General features: G+C 45.3%; 1 protein-coding gene across 1 annotated transcript in view; it reads right to left on the minus strand.

Moving 5' to 3' along the window:
• Window positions 1-6,033, minus strand: part of GXYLT1 (glucoside xylosyltransferase 1) — a 63,143-nt gene extending 57,110 nt beyond the window's left edge. Inside the window, exon 1 of the mRNA XM_083365225.1 lies at window positions 5,631-6,033. Within this exon, the coding sequence (XP_083221351.1) occupies window positions 5,631-5,857 (227 nt within the window). The 5' untranslated portion in view covers window positions 5,858-6,033. The remainder of the gene's footprint in view (window positions 1-5,630) is intronic.
• Between the last annotated feature and the right edge of the window lie 5,255 nt (window positions 6,034-11,288).

Here is an 11,288-nt window from a genome sequence, read left to right on the forward strand (position 1 = left end):
GGGCTTTGCCACCAAGTACCTAGTCCTGTTTTGCAAAGAGGTCAAATACTTATTTCACTCATTAAAATGCAAATCAATTTATAACTTTTTTGAAATGTGTTTTCTGGATTTTTTTGTTGTTATACTGTCTCTCACTGTTAAAATAAATCTACCATTAAAATGATAGACTGATCATTTCTTTGTCAGTGGGCAAACGTACAAAATCAGCAGGGGATCAAATAATTTTTTCCCTCACTGTAAAAGACACACTGATGTAGGAGAGGGACTAAGATGTAATTAAGGAAGCTCTTGGTCGAAACAACCTGGCAGTAGCCATAAGCAAGTATTTCTCCTTCATTCTCTCCCACTCTATCTATAATTATAGGGTTATTATAATTATCAATGCATTCCAAATTGCTAAAAGCACTGGACAAATGCCACACAAGTCCTATTTCAAATATTAAGACAGACAATACCAAATTCATTTCTACTACTAGATAGCACAGTTTGATCCTGGGATGTTGCAAGAAATAAGAAAGATTAGTACTGTATCTGGATCTTCATTAATTCCATTTCCAACATAATTGAAATTAGGCTAGGAAAAACTACGAAAAACTAAGACTCATTATGCTTGACATTTATTGTGTCAATTAAATATAAGTTGATTCTTTTCATTCAGTTTGCCACAGCTACTTTATTTAGTGTGCTTTACCAATGTTTTGTAAAAAGATGTATTTTTGCTTTTATGTCTTGGCGCAATTATGGTGGAAAAATTAAGGTAGCAATTGTATTTTGGTAGCACTATCTCCCACAATTTGGCCTTATATGTGAGAAGAAAATATTACAAAATGTATAAATTAAGGCAGAAATGATCAATTAAATGTTATTCATGCCAATCCTGCTCGATTTTACTATCAGGAACAATTGTCATTTTCAGATGTCAGAAACCCATGTCATAGAAAAGATAAACATACAGGTAGTCCTCGAGTTACGAGTGTAATGGAGCCTGCCCATTGCACTTGTAACTCAAAAACTCATAGATTAATCTCATACCTCAAACGAGATCATTCCCTTGCTCGTTAAAACACACACGGCTCGTTAAGCGAATATTAGGTATCTCAGGGTGGGGAAGGCCATGGAGGGCCTAGTGATGGAACAGGCCCCCAAGGCCTCTCTGACCCACTAAGATACTACATGCTTCCCCCTCCCTTCCTGCCGCACTGGACTCACCTGAAAAAGATCCGTCTCCTCTCTGTTCTGGTTCCTGTTGCCACCCAGATCTGAGGCTGAAGGATGTTTCCACGTTCCCCAACCCCCACAGCCCAATCTGGGCTCCAGAGGCTTTTTCCAGGCCACTCCAGCCCAGATATGAGGCTGGGTAATGCTTCTGTGGGGCCCCCACGGCCCGATCTGGGCTCCTGAGGCCTTTTCCAGCCCTCTGCCACTTGGATTTGAGGCCGAAGAATGCTTCCACAGACTCCCCCCTGCGGCCCAATCGGGCCTGGAAAACACCTCTGAAGCCCAGTTTGGCCTGCTGGGGGGGAGGGGCAGAAGTATTCCCTGGTGTCAGCAGTGGCCTGGAAAAGGCCTCCAGAGCTCGGATCAGGCCACGGGCGGTGGGGATGTAGAAGCATCCCCGACCTTAGATCCAAACGGCAGCGGCCTGGAAAAGGCTTCTGAACCCTGATCTAGCCTCTGGAGGCACGTGGAAGCATCCCTCAGCTTCGGTTCCGTGCTCTGTTGCAGAAAACAGAGGCCTAAAGTATCATGAGATCATGTGAGATCAGTAGCGTGAGATCTTGCCTCACTGATCTCGCATAATCTTACATTACTTTAGGCCTCCATTCTCTCTGAATGTACCAAAGGCCTGGAGCAGCCAAGAAAGCAAAGGATCTCGATCTTCATAGGGTGAGTATTGAAGGCCTGGTGCCTAGGGAGATCCAGGGTGGGGCTGGGGGAGGGAGGGAATAACCAGGATGAATGTTGCAGTCAATGCGGTTGCTCGTAAGGGCGAACAACTGCTGTGGTGCTGTAATATTCGTAACTTTGGGACTTGCTCACAAGCACTAGGGGGCGCTCATCATGTAACTTTGAATGAGTGTTAAGTGAACGCTCGTAACTCAGGGATTACCTGTAATGTTTTTCCAGCATTCTTAATAGAAAGCAGAGCAATTTTTAGTAACAGACACTGCAACTAGTATAAATGCCAAAAGCCTGAAATGCAGTCCCATGAGTGCAGGGGTGGCGTGGCAGTCATAATTTCAAGGATGGGTTGTAAATAACTTTTCTTAAGGCTGTCATAACTTTAAACAGTTGTTAAGTGACTGATCATAATTCAAGAACTACCTGTATTACGCTGTCCTTTATTCCACTTAACAACATACATTTATTTATTAGTATCCCTTTATTATTTTTAGAAAATAATTCAAAGCAGTGAACATATCCCACACACCTTCCTCCTATTTTCCCACAAAAACCCTATGAGGTTGATTGGGCTGAGAGTGACACTTAACTGGCTTTCATGGCTAAGGAGGAACCTGAACTCATGGCCTCCCACTTTTCCAGCCTGGTGTCTTAACTACTAGACCAAACTATACTAGAGTTCTGTCTCAGCCTGATTTTCTGTTTCTTCAGTTCACTTGTTCCTTGTCCTATTGTATCAGAGGTCCTCAATCTTTTGGGCACCAGCGACTACTTCTGTGGAGAAAAGTTTTTTCACGGACTGGAGAGTACATGGCTTTGTGTGCTGCCTGCATCCCACAGATGGGGCTTTGCTTGTTTGTGCAGACCGGTTGCTGACATGCTGTGGCCTGGTACCAGTCCACGGAGAGGGGGTTGGGGACCCATGTTATATGATGAGAACTTGTTTATAATTATTAAATTTTAAGATGTAAATAGTCCAACTGCTATCTGTGATGCAGAATGCAGACTACAGATAAAGTATTGTGTCATAATACCTACTTTGAATGATTCGAAACTTCAGGTTGACAGCTACAAGTTGGAGATTCTAGTATTGCACTATACCATCTAAAGTGATGTTCAGATCACGTAGCGACTATTTTGTAAGTTAAAAAATACATTTATTATGTCATAAGGATGTTATAAACATATCCTACTTAAATCTGATCATTGGTTATACATTAATAAAAAACTTGACCAAAAATGGACCTAGGAACAAACTGTGAATGGATTCAGGTATATTGAATTATATCTGAAAGGGGGGGTGCATTTAGGTGTTTGAGTTCAGCATCCAGCTCAGTACAGGAATGAAAATGATGGAAGAATTTTTTAGACACAAGTCATAACATACAGAAAAGGTTATGAGTATATGTTTTCTTAGGCTGGCACGTACTTTGACAGAACAAAAAAGCATGCATTAATTCACAATTAGCCATTAATGACCTAGCTGTATTTTTGTTCAGTATGAAATGTGTGAGAAGTAGAAATGGTGTTGGAAAAAAAGAGAGGCGTATATCTGATAATACTGTCTTGTCATATATTATTACCGGTAATTTACATTATGAACAAAAGTCATTTTGAATTTTTTAACAATACCAAAACTATACTTGGACTATTCCTTGGACATATGATTATAGACAAGAATATTTGCATTTATTTACAGATAAACAAGAGAAGGGATAATGTGTAATGTTAAAAACATTTTTTCTGTATTATGATCCTTTACTTTGGAAGGCTGTAATCTTTCTCACTGATTAAATCAGGGAGCATAACTATTTTCAGAGAATACTATATGACAGTGGTGGCGAACCTATGGCACATGTGCCAGAGGTGGCACTCAAGAGTCTGTGGGCACACACACCACCACCACTAGCAGCTCACGCAGGTCCCTTAGGGTGCTGCTGCTGCCACCTGGAGCAGTAGCCCTGCACAGCACAAAGCAGGCAAAATGGCCAGCTAGCAAGCTTGAGTAGAGGTATTAGAGCAGGGGTGTCAAACTGCCGGCCTATGGGCTGGAGCATCACGGAGAAACCGCGCCCATCCCATTTTCGGCAATGGGAAAAAGTTCTGATACGTCGCGCAACGTCACGTGACATCGCGAGTTTGACTATGTTAGAGCATTGAGGTGGCTACACCTACCTGGCTACACCCACCCAGTCTGCTGTGACCACCCTGGCCACACACACCACCCTCCCTGAGGGAACCACAATGCTGATGCGGCCCTGGCACTTCGCAATAAGTAAGTGGATTTTGGGTTGTGGTTTGGGCACTCGATCTCTAAAAGGTTCGTCATCACTGCTATATGAGATCTCTATATAATGCAGCAGTAATCGCACAAAGGGAGGGATCAGGTATCATGTATTTTCCTTGGACATATGATTATATCACTGTAATAATGTCCTTTTAAGTCATATTTAAAGCTACATTTTAACAGCAAGTTGGAAGAATATGCATGTGGTTTTGTGGCCACTGGATGTGTACTACAGCTTTGCATAACACTATGCATTCTGACAGTCATACCCAGAAGACCTTGGGGGGATGCCCTGAAGCAGTCTAAACATTCAAGTAGTTGAGGTTGCTTCAAGGAATTGATCCAAAACTAATGGCCTTGCTTAATTATTTACACCATCCTATCCTGCTGCCATGGTTTTAATGAAAGAATTCAGGAAATTACTGAAACTGGTGCCAGGTTCTTTCCTACCAAAATTGTAATTCAAAGATGCTAGATTGGAACATTATTTTTGAAAAAAGCAGCTATGGGACAACCATAACCAGGATGACTGAGAATCTCCATAGACACTGCCTTCTTCCAGCATGTTTTTTCATGTTTCAATTTAAGTTTCCTAATGGCCTCCCATCCATCTGATCCCTGCCTAGCTTTTCAAATGAGTCAAATTATTTTTCAAAAACATATGACTTTTATGGCATTTCATATTACCTGAGGAATTATTATTCTTTGCAGAAGTTTTCCAGTAGTAAAGCTACAATCATATACATGCTGATCTTTCTACACATAGAAATGTATAGAACACTTGCCATTCATGACTTTGCCACCTATACTAATTCTTATCTCAATTTTCCATTGATCCTTATTCAAATCCTTACATAGACAAAATGGATCTATGAACATTATTTGCTGGGGAATCACTATTGAGAGTGATGAAAAAAGAGACTGTTTTCATTGCGCTCATAAGGAAAAAAATATTGAGGAAGAGGAAATAAGTTTAAAAAAATTGGAGGATGTTATGATGAAATCCTGACTAGGAAGATTTCTACCTGATTTTATCAATGCCACCAAACAAAACAAGACCCCTGCCAAATGCTTACCTTAGGTAGGATTCCGCAAAATGTTTAATATGGATCCCCAAGGTCGATGGGAGAACCCGAAAGTTGATAATATTCATGTTAATATTATTATTCATAGTCTATTAGTCATAGTGGTATTTAATAAATTATTTTCATATAACAAATGTTTGGAGGTCTTCATGAAGGGGTCGATAGTACATCTTTGCTAGGATCTATTACTGCAGTAGCAACTCTTAGCAAGGGACCACTTTAAGAGCTTTCCTCTTTCTTAGGTCCACCGCTCATAAAAGAGGGAAAATCCCACCTATTTTAGGAAGAAAGGAAGAGTCTCTCGGGGGGAAGAGACCCTTTTTCCCCTCCCCAAGCTTAAGAGCCGAGCTATATACCTCTCCGGCCCCGACCGCCGCTCACTCTCGCCGCGGCCTGCGCTTCCCGCCACAGGTCCCCAGCGTGTGTCGCCGCCACTTAGTTGCCTCCGGACTGGAAAGGCAGAGTCCCCATGGCGTCGGGGCGCCTCCTGTTCCAGCGACAGATCCAGTTGGCTGAACGCGTACAGCAGCGAGCACAAACCGCAGCCCAGGCACAGCAACACCACCTGCGCCAGCCGCCGCATTCTCCCGCGGCCCCGGCCGCCAGTTGCAGCCGGGGCCTCGCCAGGAAGCGCCAATCCCAGCTGCGGCTGGCAGCGGGAGTTCCGCCGCAGAGCGACGGTGCGTCCCCACCCGCTTTGAGAAACGCGGGAAAGGCGGCCGACGCAGCAAGAACGATGACGGCGCCACTTCGTTCCCCCACGCTAGAGGAGGAAGAATGGGGAGCACTCCGTGATGGAGGATGGCGGCGCCAGTTAGGAGGCTCGGCCTAAGCGAGGAGGAGCCGAGCGCCTAAGGCGGTTTGGAGGCGGTGGCGGTGGGTGGGGTCCGTTGGGCCTTGTGTCTGGCTGCTTGGATGAAGTCACGAAGGCTGCCGAAGGCTCCTCCTGGGAGCGGGGACGTTAACCTAGAGCAGGGATGGGAAACTCATATTTCATTGAGAGCCACATTGACTGGAGGAGAACCGAGGGGCGGCAGGACTCCTGCCGGACGGGGCTGGTGTTGCTACCAGTTCCACCGCTGTGTCTTTGTGGGGACGTCTGTAAGGCGAGGCAGGTGGCTGGGCGGGGCGGCCTGGCTGTGGAGCCCAAGGTTTGCAAGTGCGGTGCAGAGCGCGGCTTATTGGACGCCTCGTGCTCGCATCCAGCTGCCCGTCACTGCCAGCCAATGAGCGGCAGAGGGGCCAATGAGCGGCAGAGGGGCCAATGAGCTGCAGCTGCTGCTGGCCATTGCCAGCCTCCCCCCCCCCCGCTCGACGCCTAAGGGGAGCGCCGGGGTGGGCTGGGGCTAGCTCCTAGCGATCTCCAGGGTGCCCTACGGGCTAGATGGAAACGGGCCGGATCTGGCCTGAGGACCTTTAGTTTGACACGTCTGAACTAGAGATTCCCTGAGCGAGTGAGAAACGCTTCTGGCGGGAATGGGACAACTTGCCGCAGCCAACTTGCTGTGGCAAAGTTGCCATGGACAACTCGACGTGGGACAATACTGTGGGACAATTACCAATTCTATTTAATTATTTAAAATATATTTAAAATTATTTTAATTTTTACTATTTCCATTTCATTCTGTCGTTCCTTTTGCATCCTTTCATCAGTGATTCTTTTCCATTTCTTTAATAGTGTAACTTTTGTCTCGCAACAAGTGGCAAGTTGTCCCACAGTGAGTTAGCTGTGGCAAGTTGGCCATAGCGAGTTGGCTGTGTTGAGTTGGCCATGGCGAGTTGGCCATGACAAGTTGGTTGCGGCATATTATCATAGACCTCTTTGGGCATCCAAGGATTGATGTTAATTAAAGCAAAAATGGCAGAGGAGCTTATGCTATCTATCCACAACTATTGCCTTTATCCTAAGAAACAGTGCCTAAAGCGAAAGTTCTGCTTTCAGCCCCCAGTGCAGTTACTTGGAAGCCGATTGATCCGAATTAAAATTAGGCAGTGCTTTTTTTGTAAAAAAAAAAAAAAGTGCTGGAACTCACACATCTCATACAACCCACCTTGCCTACACTACGAGGTTTACCTTTGTAGTTGAAAAAAAAACCCCTTCTGTTTTTAGTGTATCTAAGAGTAGGATTTTGTTCAAGGTAAGTTAATACTATTAATGTTACCATGTACGGTGTGGCTTTAAATTTTATTAATTTTAATAAAATTTTATTAATCTTTGGGGACATTTACCATTGGCATACCCATTTAGTTTAATGAGTGCAAATGTTAGCTTTCTATGTGGAATGAAATTGGCCCAATTAAAAAAATGGTTGCTTGTAAAAGATTGAATTATTTTTAAGAAGTTGTCAAACAAGGTGGAAAAATTTACATGTGGAGTTTAATATGGATATTGAATTAAAGTTGAAACTTTGTCCGTGAGCAGATTACTTTTAATTTACCTTTAAGTTAAACCCAATTTAATAAATACGTCTGATTAAACCTCATACTGTAGGTCTACCTTTACATCTGACCAATACATAATTAATATATATTATTAATACCTCCAAACCACAAGAAATTGGCTTTATTCTTATTCTTCCCCTCTGCAGTTTGAATATAAAGTATAAAAGACTAAAAAGATTTTTGTAGACATCCCAGCCTTTGAACTACCCATGGAACTGAAATAGCAAAGTTTTGCTTTCAGGCAAGCTGCCACACCAGCAGCCTTTCTTTCCTCTTGCTTCGCCTCTTTTTCGCCTCACACCCCACCTTCTGTAAGGGAAGACAAAAGGTTCACTTATCCTCTTGTGAAAATGGCTTCCATGTTTATGTGTCTCCCACCACCACCATCGGCTTCCACACCACATGGTCCGACCCAGCCAATCAAGCCATTCTCTGGCTGTGATGCTCTGGCGCCTCATGACTCCTTTTAGAGGAGGCAGATAGTGCTGGAGGGGACCCTGCTTGCACTATACCACCAGCAGGGCATTTTCAAAAACAAACAACGATAGGAAAGAAAACAATAGGAAAAGAATGCAACTCTGGAAAATCCATTGAAAAAAGAGTGCCGGAACTCCATTCCGGTTCACTCTATGACAAAAAAAGCCCTGAAATTAGGAGATGCTATGTTACAGCGTTCATAATGGGTTGCTTTTGTTTTTGTTATAGGTTTTATTAATTTTTTTAAATTACAACCTTTAAAGCTTAGTAAACTGACTTGTCGCACCGAAGGGGATTGTGTAACTCAATGAAGCTATGAGCTATGCACGCAGGGCCACCCAAGATGGACAGGTGATAGCAGAGAGTTCTGACAAAATGTGATCCACTGGAGAAGGAAATGGCAACCCACTCCAGTATCTTTGCCATGAAAACTCTATGGACAGTACCAAAAGACAAAAAGATATGACGCTGGAAGATGAGCCCCTCAGGTCAGAAGGCGTCTAATATACTATTGGGGAAGAGCAGAGGGCTAGTACTAGTAGTGCCAGAAAGAATGAAGTCACTGGGCCAAAGCCGAAAGGACGCTCAGCTGTGGATGCATCTGGTGGTGAAAGGAAAGTCCAATGCTGTAAAGATTTTTTCTTCATAGGAACCTGGAATGTAAGATCCATGAATCAAGGCAAGCTGGACGTGGTCAAACAAGAGATGACAAGACTGAACACCGACATCTTAGGAATCAGCGAACTAAAATGGACAGGAATGGGTGAATTTAATTCAGATGACCATCAGGTATACTACTGTGAGCAAGAATCCCTCAGAAGAAATGGAGTAGGCAATAAAAGAGTAGGAAAAGCAATACTGGGATACAACCTGCAAAATGACAGAATGATCTCAGTGCGAATTCAAGGCAAACTAATATCACAATACCACCGGTGCTGAAGAGGATGAAATTGACCAGTTCTATGAAGCCCTACAGCAGGGCTTTTCAACATTTTCATCCATTGTACCACTTTTAGGATATGGCAACATCCGAGCACCACCAGTCGCCTAGCAAGGTGTCAAAAATTTGATGACCAAAAAAAAAAAGGAAAAAAGGGATGAAGTATAGGTAGTCCCCGACTTAAAACAGTTCGCTTAGTGACTGTTCGAAGTTACAATGGCACTGAAAAAAGTGCCCCTCAAGCCACAGCCAAGCAAGACACTTGCCTGCCCGCCTGGTGGCACTCTTCCTCCTATCCAAGGTTTTCATTGTTGTGAGCATTTCTGTTGAGGATTGGCAGTGGGAATGGGGTGGGGGTGTCTTTGTTTTTTATTCCCGCCCCCCGCTGGGTGGTTGCAGCAGGTTTTGGTCACTTCACAAGACCCTGAGACACTGTGACCACCTGGAGGAAACTGATTACCTTGACCCGTACCAATTGGGCTTCAGGCCCGGGTACAGCACGGAGACAGCATTGGTCGCGCTGGTGAATGATCTCTGGCGGGCTTGGGATAGGGGTTGTTCCTCTGTCCTAGTCCTATTAGATCTCTCAGCGGCTTTTGATACCATCAACCATGGTATCCTACTGCGGCGTCTCAGGGGGTTGGGAGTGGGAGGCACTGTTTTGCAGTGGTTCTCCTATCTCCTGGGCCGCTCGCAGTTGGTGTTGATGGGAGGGCAGAGATCCGCCCCGAGGTCTCTCGTTTGTGGAGTTCCTCAGGGGTCGGTTCTCTCTCCCTTCCTGTTCAACATCTATATGAAGCCGCTGGGCGAGATAATTCGTGGTTTCGGGGTGGGGTATCATCAGTATGCTGATGATACCCAGCTTTTTCTTCCCACTCTGAACCAACCCAGCACTGCCCTCGCCGTGATGTCCCGTTGCCTGGATGCAGTCCGGGTCTGGATGGGGAGAAACAGGCTTCGTCTCAATCCTGCCAAGACTGAGTGGCTGTGCGTACCGGCATCTCGGGTTAACCAGTCTATTCCACCTTTAATGATGGGGGGTGTGAGGTGTTACCCCCGTTGATAGGGCTCGCAACTTGGGCGTCCTCCTGGATTCGAGGCTCAGTTTTGAAGATCATATAGGAGCCGTGACCAGGGGGGCCTTTGCCCAGGTTCGCCTGGTGCGCCAGTTGCAGCCCTATCTGGACCGAGATGCCCTACGCACAGTCACTCATGCGCTCGTGACCTCCCGGTTGGACTACTGCAACACTCTCTACATGGGGCTGCCCTTGGGGACCACTCGGAGGCTTCAGCTAGTGCAGAATGCAGCCGCGCGAGTTGTGATGGGGGTTTCCTGATACTCCCATGTAACATCTCTGCTCCGCGAGCTGCATTGGCTTCCGGTTGCCCTCCGGGTGAGATTCAAGGTGCTGGTGATGACCTATAAAGCCCTAAATGGCTTGGGTCCGGTATATTTGAGGGAACACCTGCTGCCGGAATCAAGCTCCCTTCGTCCTGGGCCTTCTCAGGGTACCGCCGACAAAAGATTGCCGGTGGGTAACACCCAGGGGGAGGGCCTTCTCTGTGGGTGCGCCTGCCCTTTGGAACCAGCTGCCCATAGAGCTCAGGACTGCCCCTGACCTTCGTTCATTCCGCCGGGACCTGAAGACCTGGCTCTTTGAGCCTTCCGGCCAGGATTGAGAATTTTAATTGTAATTTTATGTAATTGGGTTTTAATTGGAGTTTAATAGGGGTTTTATTTTATTCAAGGACTAAATTTAATTATTTTAATTGTTCTTAACTGTTGTAATGTGTATTGTTATTTTAAATTCCTTGTGAACCGCCCTGAGTCCTACGGGAGAAGGGCGGTATATAAGTCCAATAATCATAAACATAAATATGAATCAGTTGCCAAGCATCTGATTGTAAATCACAAGACCCTGGAGATGCTGCAACATTCCAGTTGGAGCCTGGCACTGATCCTGGCACTTCCACTGATCCCTGACAGCCCTGCAGTTCCAGCCATCTCTCACTCAGGCTTGTGCGGTGCTGCCACTGGTTCAGCTCATTCCCCTCCCCTTTCTAGGATGGTCGCGTACCACCTGCCAGGTGCCAATGTACCACAGGTGCTACCCGTACCACTGGTTGAAAAGCCCTGCCCTACAGCACCTTATAG

The sequence above is a fragment of the Vipera ursinii genome (assembly GCF_947247035.1).
Source record: "Vipera ursinii genome assembly, chromosome: 6".
Classification (NCBI taxonomy): Eukaryota; Metazoa; Chordata; class Lepidosauria; order Squamata; family Viperidae; genus Vipera; species Vipera ursinii.